General features: G+C 43.6%; 1 protein-coding gene across 1 annotated transcript in view; it reads left to right on the plus strand.

Annotated features, from left to right (window-relative positions):
- ARMC2 (armadillo repeat containing 2) overlaps positions 1-11,417 on the plus strand; it is a 104,336-nt gene extending 92,919 nt beyond the window's left edge. Inside the window, exons 14-18 of the mRNA XM_081250532.1 lie at positions 1,802-1,924; positions 2,237-2,350; positions 4,090-4,222; positions 4,574-4,734; positions 11,036-11,417. Of these exons, the coding sequence (XP_081106658.1) occupies positions 1,802-1,924; positions 2,237-2,350; positions 4,090-4,222; positions 4,574-4,734; positions 11,036-11,193 (689 nt within the window). The 3' untranslated portion in view covers positions 11,194-11,417. The remainder of the gene's footprint in view (positions 1-1,801; positions 1,925-2,236; positions 2,351-4,089; positions 4,223-4,573; positions 4,735-11,035) is intronic.
- Positions 11,418-13,259: the final 1,842 nt, after the last annotated feature.

A 13,259-nucleotide genomic window follows, 5' to 3' on the forward strand; every position in this document is an offset into this window, starting at 1 on the left:
CTTGAGAAGCACCTCAAGATGTCTAACTCATGACCTTTCCTCCACCTGGCACTTATGTAATAGAGAGCCCATTATGTAATCCAGAAACCCAGAGCTCATCCGGAGTGATTCCTCTCCCTCATGCCCCGATCTAGTCTTCACCACACACTGTCCGTTTTCCTCCCTAAATAGTTTTCCAGCCTGGCCTGCCTGTTCCATCTCCACCGTCACCCCAGCCTCAGCTTTGTTATTTGCCGTCTGGAACACCACAGGAGGCTCCTGACTGGCATCCCTGCATCTCCCCTTCTCTGAACTGTGGTCTCAGTCACCAGGAAGATGAGTCTGGAGGCTGAGTGGAAGGCAGGGACAAAATAACTAAGGGTCTTATGTGCTAAGCTAAAGGGTTCATTCCTTCATTCATTCTTGCATTCAGCAACCACTTATTTATTTATTTTTTACAACAATGAAGTTTATTATTATTATTATTTTGCTTCAAAAATTTATCATCTAGGCTTTATTCTGATCCACCCCAAGACACTGAAATGCTACAGTTTTCTGTTTTGTTAGTCGATATTTCCAGGGGGAATTCCAGAGGGAATGATTTCTTTTCTTTTTTTAAATTTTTATTGGAGTATAGTTAATTTACAATATTGTGTTTATATATATGCACACATCCCCTTTTTTTTTAGATTCCTTTCCCATGTAGGTCATTACGGAGTATTGAGTAGAGTTCCCTGTGCTGTACAGTAGGTTCTTATTAGTTATCTATTGAGCACCGCTCTGTGCAGACACTGTTCTAGATGCTGGGAATGCAGTGATGAATAAAACAAGTCCCTAGTCTTGTGGAGCTTACACCTTAGAGCTGGAAGACAGACATTAAACACATAACAAGTCAGGTGGTCACGTGTTACAGAGAAGAGGGGGAGGGGAAAGGGAGTAACAGTGCTATTTTATATAGGGTGGCTGAGGAAAGTATGTCCAGTAAGGTGACAGCTAAGCAGCAGCCCAAAGGACATGAGGAGTGAGCCAGGATGACTGGAGGAAGGAACATTCCAGACAGGGGGACTAGCAGTGCAGAGGTTCTTGGGCAGGATCAGGCTGACATGCTCAAAAAGAGCAAGAAGACTGGTGAGGTGGGCATGGGGATGGGGGGAGCTGGGGGCTGGAGCAGCAAATGAGGCCAGGGAGGTCAGGACTGGGGCAGCTGGGGCAGGCCTGTGGGCCGGATGAGATGAGTGGTGATACCTGAGTGAATTTTAAAGGACCACCACGTCGAGGACAGGCTCAGAGAGGCAAAGGCAGAAGAAGAGAAGCCAGTGAGGAGGTGAAAGGTGGACTAGGTGGTAGCAGAGGAGCTGAGAGGCGATCAGACTGCGTGTTTCGAAGGCAGCGTTGATAGGAGTTACAGATGGATTATGACCTGAGGGCCATTCTTTTGGGAGGGGGGCAGGTCTGGGGAACAGACTTCCAGGGTGGGGGGCCCAGGGGACCTCTGGGTCAGGGCAAACAAGCTCTGCTCACTGGTGTTGGCACCTTTGTACACAGGAACTAGATCAGCCCAACTTTTCCAGACCCTTGGCTGGAGGGACTGAGCTTAGAGTGTTCCAAACCCTGGCCCAGAGTGGTCCCCTGCCTTTGGCGCATTTCCCTGCAGGAAGAGTCATGGGAAATAAAGCAGCAAACAGCAAGGGCAAACACTGCCCTCATACAGCCCTTGCCTGGGACAATGGCTTGTCCCTGCCACTGCTGGCGTTGCAGTGAGGATGTTGTGGTTTCTGCCCTGCAGTGAGTCTTTGACACCCTTGTCCTCACTTTATTTCAGAATCTAAGTCCATTGATGATTGTGAGGAGCTGGTGATCAACACTACGGCAGCGATCAACAACTTATCTTACTACCAAGTGAAGAATTCCATAATTCAAGACAAAAAGCTATATATTGCTGAATGTAAGGTTCAGAGTCGGGTTTGGGTAGATGCATGTTCATTTAAGGTTTTGACTTTACTAACTAAACACAAAACTGGAGGCATTTATATTTTCTGATTTCTGGTACTGCTATCTAAGAGCCTGATTTAATTCTAAGAAAGTTGAATATGGGGACACATTAGTTTCTTAGTTCTGGCTAAAGTCCCCTACAGTTGGAATTTTATTATCATTTTTAATGTTAAAATTATCAGTATTTAGCATGATATTGGTTTCTAATAGCCTTTAACTTGAAACTTAAGTTCACTAATTTTATTTCTCTGGTCACAAAACCCAGTGCTCTTAAAGCTCCTTGTGAGCCACAACATGGATGGAATCCTGGAGGCTGTGCGCGTTTTTGGAAATCTCTCCCAGGACCATGACATCTGTGATTTCATTGTGCAGAAAAATGGTGAGTTAATGACACTCAAATTCATAAACAGGCATGTCTTGCCAATAAACAGCTGAGCGGTTTTGCAGCTTGGGTCATGTCAACGTGATACTTGTTTCTGCTTTGGGACAAGTGGTGCCTCACATTCTGTTCCGTACATCCGTAAGGCTCTCAGCCCAGGATGCCAAGACGGACCTAGGCTGTGTTCTTAGCGTTTCCCTCTCCTTAATAAGTGGTCTTCTGAGTTTTGAGATGGCACATGTGTGCCTGTGTATGTGTGCTTGTGTGTGTGTTTAAGGGAAACAAGTAATCTGTACACATCATTTCTGTCCATGGGAATGGACTCAAAAGACATTTTCCATCATATACTGGAATGTCTATTATAGTACTGCTTGTAATAGTGAAAAATGGAAATAACCTAAATGTCCATCAGCAGGTAAGAGGATAAGTACATTACATTATATTCATGCAACCAAGCTTCTATAGCAGTGAAAATAAATGATTTAGAAGTTCATGTATCACCATGTGTCAACCTCAAACGTGTAATATAGGAGCAAAAAGGCTAGTAATCAGAGGACATATATGAAATAATGCCATTAATATAGTTTTAAAACCTGTAAAACAGTCTTGGGTATTATTTATGTAATACTCACATGGTAATGGAATAAGGTATAAATGTAGTTGGAAATGATAAACTCCACATTTAAGACAAAGTTGCATTTGAATGGTTGCCCCCAAATATAAAATTGAATCTGTAATGTTTTATTTCTTAAACTGGGTAGCAGGTACACAAGAGTGTATACTAAACATACTGTTTGTATGTCTTAAATATTTCATGTAAAAACGGTAAAAAATACCGAATTATTTATGTTCGTGATAGAAACTTTGGATAATACAGATTAAAAAAAACACTACCCCAGAGATAACTGTTAACATTTTAGTGTATATTCTTTAGACTCTTAAAAACACACTTACATGTGATGCAGCCTTTGCCAAGCTCACTGTGTGACACATCAGTAGGCCAAGCTCAGCACAGGGTGGCCACCTCTCAGGTGAGCAGGAGAACAGAGCACACACCTTCTTCATTCTCTCCCAACCCTTTGCCCAGCCCCCGCTGGGGGTTGAGAAGACAGGACAAACAGTTCCATTTCTAGGAATAAGGGAAGGCTGGGAGCCTGTCCTGATATGAGACATCCCCTACCCTGGAAGTCCAGCCTCACTACAGGCTTGTTTCCTGCGGTCTGCGCGAGTCTTCTCTTACAAGCTGTGACCCTGGAAGACTTCCAGAAAGATCTCCACTGGAGCCTGTGCTCCCCTCTCCCAGGGCTGTGTATTTAAAGAAAGTTGCTGCTGGAGGTTCATAAGGGCCCTGGAGAACAACCAGAAGTTAGAGATGAAATGAATGGCACCTGTGTAGAGATGAAATGAATGGCACCTGTGTGATTGGAAGGCCGTGGTTCCCTCCTCTCCATGGGCGGGGTCTCTACCACGGCTTGGGAGGGGGAGCTGATGCCTGCGTCAGATACAGCAATATCGCGACAGGGGGCCTGGGCAGCGGGAAGCAGGTTCTGAAGTGGTGGATGTTGGGGAAGGTGCTTCTGAGCAGTGCGTGAAGTCCACTTAGGAAGAGTGGACCGAGTCCCCTAGCAGGGTTTCCAGTTTTGCAAGCTGCTCCCCATTTCCCCTTTGCCATTTGAGAAATGAAATACAGCTGCGGCCCCTGAGCTTTACTGGCCTGCATTCGTTCTCTGCCCTCCCAGTTCACAAGTTCATGATTGCTCTTCTGGATGCTAAGCATCAGGATATTTGCTTTTCTGCCTGTGGTGTTCTTCTAAATCTCACCGTGGATAAAGACAAGCGTGTCATCCTAAAAGAAGGAGGTGGCATTAAAAAGTAAGTTCAAGGCATGGAGTCCTGACTCTGTCAGGATTCAGAGGACACAGTTTTCCGGGGAGCTTGGGTCCCTCTCCTCATTTCTCCAGGCAGAGGTATTTCAACATTTGGAAGTGCCAAGCTAGGGCTAAAGGGGGGATTTAGGTTCCATTGGATGTTTAAAATAATTCAGAAGTAGGTTATTGCTACTTTAGAGCTGCTTAAATTTGTAGATATGAAATTAATTTTAATAACACTGAATTATATATAATGCATATGAAATATCACAGAAAGTTAAGCATCATGTTAAAAATATAAAAATTAAAGAGATCCTGTCCTAATAACTTTTCAATTTGACTTTTATTAACTCAGGTTAGTGGATTGTTTAAGGGATTTTGGTCCCACTGATTGGCAGCTGGCCTGCTTGGTGTGCAAAACTTTATGGAACTTCAGTGAAAATATCACCAGTGCTTCGTCATGTTTTGGAGATGAGGCCGCCAGCACACTCTTAGTCCTGCTCTCGTCGTTTTTAGGTAAGACTCCTGACTGTGAGTCTGTGAGTTTTATCAAAATGAGAAAAAATTTTTTTCTGTGACCTGTATGGATAAAGATTGGTAGGCGTTTGGGTGGCTTTGTTTCTATAAGTAACAAGAGCATGTTAAAGATTATTATAATTTGGAGCTCTCTGGAAGAGGCTGAATGTTATTTACAGTGGGATGCAAGGACTTTTAACTCATTGCCTGATGTCATGATTTCTTCTGTGGCTTTTCCCCCTTGTTTGCATTTTCTGTAAACTGCATAAATAGAAGATCTAGGCATAAATGTATTGCTGTTGTTTAAAAAGTATATAGACGTCGTGATTGAGAAAATACAGCTAAAAGCTACTCTGAATTAAGTCACGCTTTTCATGAACCCGTACGTTTTGATTAGCATCTATGTTAATTATGTGAGGGAGGGTCTGTGAAACTATGTGACATTACAGTGGCGCCCTACATTGAACGGTGGGAAATCACTGATGCAAACCAAAGGAAAGATGAGAGTGTCTTACCTTGAAAATTTTCTATTTTTAGGATAATTTTTTCATCCTGGCTTAGGTCTAACGGCAGTGGTTTGGGTCATTAAATGAGTTTGAGTGTTTAAATAATCTCTTTTCCAAAACGGAGGTGTCCCTACCCTTGCCTAGGCACTGTGCTGGATCAGCAAGGCTGTGTGGAAAGACTCGGTTTGACTCAGAGGCTGTGGATTCAAATCCAGCCTCTCTCGGGGAGGGGGTGGGGTGGGGTGACTCAATAGGAGAATCTCTCAGAACCTGTCTTTTCGTCTGTAAAATGGGGACATGATATCCCTGCCCTGTTGCAGGGAGTCGTGAAAATCAAACAAGCATCCTAAGAACACTCCAGGAAGACCAGAAGGCTGTAGTCAGACAATTCTGAGTTAAGGCTTCGCTTTATCAAGCTTTTAACCTTGGGCTGGCTTAACCTCTCTGAGCTTATATTTTCTCATGTCTAAGATGGGGATGATTGATGTCCACTTTGCAGACTTGTAAGGATAATAAATGAGCAGACCTGTACAAAGAACCTGATACAGAGCCTGACACACAGCAAGGCCTCAAATCACGGTTGTGAAAGTGCTTCATAGACGCTAAGTGTCGTAACAGCATGTTATTAAACAGGAACTCGGAACCTGAAGCTATTTGAAAGAATAGGGTGTGCTAGGTTGATGTGAAATTTGCTTTTTTCCCAGTAAATAAAATTTTGCATAAGAGTAGGAAAAATGAGCGTGATTTTAAATCATTGAGGTTCACAGTCTGCTCCGTGGACATGAAGCTTCCTCAGGTTGCCGGGAGCAGAAGCGTGCTCAACCTGCCTTAGTTCAGGTCTCAACTGTGGCAGAACATTGGAATCAGCTGTGGAATTAAAAAACAAAAACCACCACAAAAAACCACTTGTCCTGGCCCCATCCCCAGGAATTGATTTCAGGAGCTCTGGGTGGGAGGCTGATGATCTGCGGCGTTAAACAGTTCCACAGGTGAGTGTGCTCTTCAGGCAGCACTGAGAACCTCTGCCCTGGTTAACGAAGGAGTGGAAGGAGAGGATGTCGGGGAGGAAGGAAGCCGGGAAACACGCGCATTGCCCAGAGCCCGCTGGACAGGCACTCAGGACCAGGAAGGTTGTTCCAGGTGGAAAAGCAGAGACCCCGCGTGGCCCCCTCAGTAGCGGGCGTCATCTGCTGCACCCTGCCGAGACCCAGCCGTGCTCGTCTCAGCTCTTGCGGGAAAAGCCCTTCCTCCCCCTCGTTCCCTCTAGGCTCCTGCATGGCCGCGGCTTCAGCTGCCTCGAGGCTGCTTCTGGCCGCGCTCCGTGAGTGGGACTCTGCCTCCTCTGTGGTTGGCATGACTTTCTGTGTCCCACTGGGGAGATGTGACTGGTTCCATGAGTCACTCTCCTGCGGTGTCGGGCTTTCGTGCCTCAGGCAGCAGCTGCCTCGACCACAGGCTGTCTGTGGTTTCCTTTGGCACCTAAGTCTGGGGCAGTGAGTGATATATAACAAAATGGTGGGGCCGTGTGGCACCTTGAAGGGATGTGGGCACGGCCGGCTGCGCGGCAGGAGGCAGCACACCGGGCGGACACTCGACTGTAATGGGCCTGTTCCTACCTCTTCCCTCCCCCAGCCTTCCCTACAGCCGGGTTGGGCTTCGCGTGCTTCCCTAACCTTGTACCTTTGCTCGTGCCGTATCCCTTACCTACCTGGCCCAATGCTGCCAGTCCTTGCAGGCCCTTCCCATGAGCTTTTCAAGCCCATGGTCATAGGAAATCTATACTACTTATATAGCAATTAATCATGAGCTGTGTAACTTGTTCTGTATTATTGTTTTGTAACTTTTATCTTTTTTCCCCACTCCAGTGGAGACACTTTAGGGGAAGGATATTGCCTTGTGCAAAGCAGGTTCTTGATGCTTGTGGATTAACTGACAATAGTGGTATCTTTTTTTTTTTTTTTTTGCGGTACGCGGGCCTCTCACTGTTGTGGCCTCTCCCGTTGCGGAGCACAGGCTCCGGACGCGCAGGCTCAGCGGCCATGGCTCACGGGCCCAGCCGCTCCGCGGCACGTGGGATCCTCCCAGACCGGGGCACGAACCCGTATCCCCTGCATCGGCAGGCGGACTCTTAACCACTGCGCCACCAGGGAAGCCCAATAGTGGTATCTTTAATAGTGCTGTATACTTTTAAAAGCACGTTCATTCTATCCTTGTAAGATCTCTCTAAGGTCATCAGCTAGGTGACAGATGAGGTAGGTAGGTCTAGGAGGGTTAGGTGACTTGTTTAAGATCATACTGTAGCAAGGCCAGGGCTCTTCATCAGAAAGTAAACATCTAGCCCCTGTGTTTTTCTGCTGTTCCATTACATAGTATACCCTTACCCTACCCTGCCGTGGAAGGGGATAGAGGCATGGGTAACAAAAATCAACATAGTCCATCAGGGAGCCAGGTCATCACACTGTGGAGGACCGGCTGCTTGCTGGCTCTTCTCTCCACAGTGTGGGCATCAGACCCTTACTTCTGACAGGGTTGTAGCTGCATCTGGCCAGTTGGGTGGCACCAGGTGAAATCGATATATGAGTGAGAGTATACTTAAATTTCAATTCTTTTACAAAAATAGCTAAAAAACAGGCCATTTTGAAAACAGGAAGAGCTGTTAAATCACAAAAGTCCCACGCTGAAGTGTGAGCACTCTTTTTGGAAATGATGGTAGGGCAATTGATAAAGCAATGTAATAAGTTAACCAACTTTTTCTTGATGGGGAACTGGAAAAAGAAAGTAATGGTCCTCAATGTGGTTGGCATGTTAACAGTCTTTTAGGAAAGTGGCTTAAAAAGAATGTTGTCTGAAACTTCCTGATGTACTGCAGCCATTTCTTATAAACTCATTAGCAATGTGTTTATCTTGAAGTTCTTAAGTGGTGTGCCCTGGCACACTAGTCTACTGTGAGCTTCTCTCAGGGTTGCCTGAAAATGGTGATTAGTGTGTGCAGTTTGTTATTGTGAACGTAAACGACACTAGGTTATTTTACGTTCGTCTGTGGTATGTGGAACTTAGCACCTAGGTTATATGACGGGGTAGAGGGGGACCCAGTGTTCAAGTTAGAGGATCACATCACCAAGCCCATGCCAAAGAGCCATCAGGTGCTTCTGGAACATGTAAGGACTGTGCCTTATAATAGTCACAACAATAATCGAACCCTCAGGAGCCACCTGCTGCTGAACAGCAAGCTAGGAAATGGTGCAGTGAGTAGGGGAAGCTTTTATTGATGCTGCAGGATCCTTCAACTGTAATAGATAGAGATTGTGTTATAATGGTCACTGACAAACTTGTTTTGAGTCCTTTAATCCTTTCTAATATCTTACCTAAAGTTCTAGTATTTGGAAGTATGTTGTGCACAAAGAAAGCTTAAGAATAATTGGTTATCTGAATCAGCACTTTTCACACTGTGACCAGCATCTTTAAAAAATGAAGTAGCAAAGAAACAATATCAGAATATAGTACATGGGGCTTCCCTGGTGGTGCAGTGGTTGAGAATCCGCCTGCCAATGTAGGGGACTCGGGTTTGATCCCTGGTCCAGGAAGATCCCACATGCCGGAGGGCAACTAAGCCCATGCGCCACAACTACTGAGCCTGCCTCTAGAGCCCATGAGCCACAACTACTGAGCCCACGTGCTACAACTGCTGAAGCCCGTGTGCCTAGAGCCTGTCTTTCACAACAAGAGAAGCCACCGCAATGAGTAGCCCCCGCTCACCACAACTAGAGAAAGCCCACACACAGCAACAAAGACCCAATGCAGCAAAAAATAAATAAATTTATTTAAAATATATATATATAGTACATGTAGTAATATATAAATAAGTAAAATAAGTAAAGTAAAAATAAGTATTCTATTGTGAAACATTTGCTATTTGTATATGAATATTTAAGTGTGTGTATATAGTCATCATGTAATATGGGCTTCTTAGGTCACAGTAAAAAAAAAAAAAAGTTTGAAAATCATAGACCTAAATTTTTCTTGGATTAGCCTCTGCTATTCTTTGCAGTACAAGTTCCAAAATTTAATACCTAGTGCAATATGACACATTTTATGCATTTGCTGTATTTACTTTGAAACTTGAGACTGCTTTTATCTTACCTATAGGTATTTGGCCACTTTTGTTATCTTGCCTAACCCAATTTACAATTAATAAGGTCTGAGTGTAGATTAACTAATTATATGCTAAGCCTTTGATGGCTAAAACCATCAAATCCAACCAAAAGCCCTGGGCAGAGGAAAGGACTGTGGGGTGCCTGGGCAGCCCTCAGCCCTAAGCTGCTTGGGAAAGAAGGGCATGAAACAAGAGAATTCTTTTTTTTTTTTTTTTTTTGCGGCGGGCCTCTCACTGTTGTGGCCCCTCCCATTGCAGAGCACAGGCTCCGGACGCGCAGGCTCAGTGGCCATGGCTCACGGGCCCAGCCGCTCCGCGGCATGTGGGATCCTCCCAGACCGGGGCACGAACCCGTGTCCCCTGCATCGGCAGGCGGACTCTCAACCACTGCACCACAAGGGAAGCCCAAGAATTCATTTTTAATGAAAGTTTAGTGCTCAGAAAATCTGGAGAAGAATGAGCAGGAAGAAGATCTAGAAATTCAGAAGCACTCAGAGTCTCACAGACTCCTTTTGTTTGGAAGTAGCCCAACGGGAAGGACTTTGAAGGCATTGAACGCCATCTGTATTCTCTTTCTTTCAAGGCCCTGATTATCACATGGGTGGGGAGAGCCAGGTTTGCTTACAGGGGTCTCCATGGAGAGCCTTGCTGAAGTGTGTGTGTCTGCCCGGAACTTATCTCGGAGCTGCATAGCTGTCCACTTGGCTGGAAGAGAGGAGGGGAAGGTACAGACTGGGATTCCAGACTTATCTTATCCTGGATGGTGACACTAACAGCAGTAGTGCCAAAGTACACTCTGTGTACTGAAAATATTCAGGGTAGAAAATTTGATGTAAACACTAATGAAGCATTTTATGGTAGGATTTTAATTGGCCTTATGAAAAGAGTTTGCAAATTATGCAAGTAGCAATATTTGTGGTCACTTTAGGACTTAGTGGTTACCACTTAAGAAGGCCTCAGACCTAGGAAGTAGCAGAGCAACCTTCCGACTGGCAGGCCAGTGCATTGTCCTGAAGTCCTTCACATGGGGTCCAATATAAACAAAGAAAAATGCAGTGGCAGGTCGGTGCAGAAACCTCAGTCGCCATTTGTCTTCCTACTTGGGTTGGATATACTTATGACATTCACAGAATTCAGAGTGCCCTTGGATTAAGAAGCAAATCAAGGTTGTAATATTGCATTTTTTTTTTTTTACAAGTGCTTTTCTGCATTATCCATGGACTCACTTGGGATTCTGATACTCCTTAGGATTCTCAGTCTCCCACTTTTCACTTTTATTGGTGAGAGCATAAGGTGGCAGGGGGAGGGGTTGTCTTTTCAAAGAAGTATGTCCGGCCTGCTCTGAAATGAGCAATTTGATTTTCAGTCAAGTTTACAGTGTCAAATTCAACTGTGCTACTTTCCTCAAAGATTTCCTAACTTATATCTGTTAACCACTGAAGTAATTAACTTTTCTAATGTGCAGATGTGCAGTTTTTGTAAAGAACAGAAAAGAGTTAAAGAACTACTCCCATAAAAAAAAAGCCTTGTTGGAATTAGAGATGACCCAGGATGAGTTTAACTCATGCCATCAAAAATTAAACTTTATTCGGTAGGATTATGTTTCTAAAAAATTGCTGTGATGTTAATTTTTCTGATACAGATGAAGAACTAGCACTGATTGGGAGTTTTGACCAAGACCTAAAAAACTATCACAAACTCCATTGGGAAACAGAATTTAAACCGGTGGCACAGCAGCTTCTAAACCGAATTCAGAGTCATCACACCTTCCTGGAACCCCTGCCTGTTCCTTCTTTCTAACATGATGCAGATTAACAACAGAAACAGGAAGTCAGGTCTCCTTCATTCTTAAGAAGTGGCAACATATGTGAACTTTTTTTCAGTATTAACAAATATTGAAAGTTTTTCAGGTACTGATTTTAGTGAGTAGTCTTAGTATTTTAAAAGAAATAAGCATTTCTTCTTGTTAGGTATTATGGAAAAATGAATATACATGTTGTACTTTCTGCTATGAGAAATGTAAGATGAAATGTAAGATGAAATATATGCATGGGATTTCTAAGTAAATGACTTTTTCTTCTATTCTCTATTAAATAATTTAGTTCTAGTCTTAAAATCCTGACTTAACAATTCTAGAATTTAAGTGCTTGTCAGTTCAGTAAATGAACTGTGCAATGAAGACTGTTAGGTTTTGTGTATAGAAAGAATGGTGGTCAACACTATTAGGAATACATTACTACATAAGCATCTGCACTAATTCTTACAGCATCTAATAATAATTTTCTGGTTAGGTATCAGTATTTTTCTGGTTGTCATATTAAGGGAAGGGGTAAGCAGAAACGTTTAGAGAAGATTGCTTGGGGCCATCTACTCTTTACTAAATAAGTAAAAGAGATGGAAAAGGAAGTATTTTACCTTTTTATTTTCATTTGAAATAAAATGAGTAGACCAGACAATTCTTCTACTTATAACTCTCTGTGACTAGGGAGGTGATATAATGTACTAGAAAGAGTGTAGGCTTAAGTGCACGGCAGATCTCAGTTTGAATCCTGGCTCTCTCCTGCTTGGGCCTTGGGCAAGGAACTTGATTTATTTAGCTTCAACTGTAAAATGGCATTAATATCTATTTTAATATCGTGTAGTTTAGGAAAAAAACAAAATGGGCAAATTGTCCAGTATAGTGACTGATGTATAGTAGGTGCTCAATAAATTATGATGGTAATTAGTTTGCCACTCTTTGTAGGATAAGTTTGGCCTTTGAATAAATGATAAAAACCAAAGAAATTGAGATAACCATTGTTATCCCATATTAGCCAAAGGCGATTTGGAAATAAAAGTAGATTTACTACTCTGCTCTGTAGGGTGAGAGATGAGCCATTAATAACCAAAAAGCTCATCTCTCACGCTAACAAAATACCAAGACTAATGGGACGAAGGCAGGCATCCCAGCCTAGATGGGTTCTTAATATCTATTAGAAAAAAACTAAATTTCCAGGAACAAATAGACTTACCAAGGGCTCCTCTAGTTTGGGGCTCATTCCTGGTTGGGGCTCAGCAAAATCCTCTAGAGACACTCACCTTATCCATAAGTCTTTCATCCATAATTATATACTAGTAGATTCACTCCAGTAGTTGAAATCATTTTTTTTTTTTTTTTTGGTAGTACGCGGGCCTCTCACTGTTGTGGCCTCTCCCGTTGCGGAGCACAGGCTCCGGACGCGCAGGCTCAGTGGCCATGGCTCACGGGCCCAGCCGCTCCGCGCGGCATGTGGGATCCTCCCCAACTGAGGCACGAACCCGTGCCCCCTGCATCGGCAGGCGGATTCTCAACCACTGCGCCACCAGGGAAGCCCGCTGAAATCATTTTTAAAAAGGCTGACAGGCTAATCTCTCAAAAACATTTGAAGATCTAAGTATTTATTTTAACCATAGCAGGCTATATATTCTACTTTCAGTGAAAAAGATAAAACTCTCTTCCCCCTAAAACAGCACCCTCTGTATTTATAACTAATATAATAACTCATAGTGGAATACCATTGTACCTGTCCTCCATGTTATACTCAGACTCATGTGCAAGCTGGACCATTTGGAACCATCTACCTGCCTTAAAAAAAAATTATGGTGAAAAACACATAAAATTTACCATCTTAACTATTTTTTTTAATTTAAAAAGAAATTTTTTGGGGGGGGTGTGCTGTGTGGCATGTAGGATCTTAGTTCCCCAACCAGGGGTCGAACCCACATCCCCTGTGGAGGAAGTGTGGAGTCTTAACCACTAGACCACCAGGGAAGTCCCCATCTTAACTATTTTTAAATGTACAGTTCAGTAGTGTTAACTTTATTCACATTGTTCTGCAACAGTTCAC

This window comes from Mesoplodon bidens (assembly GCF_964165515.1).
Source record: "Mesoplodon bidens genome assembly, chromosome: 12".
Taxonomy (NCBI): domain Eukaryota; kingdom Metazoa; phylum Chordata; class Mammalia; order Artiodactyla; family Ziphiidae; genus Mesoplodon; species Mesoplodon bidens.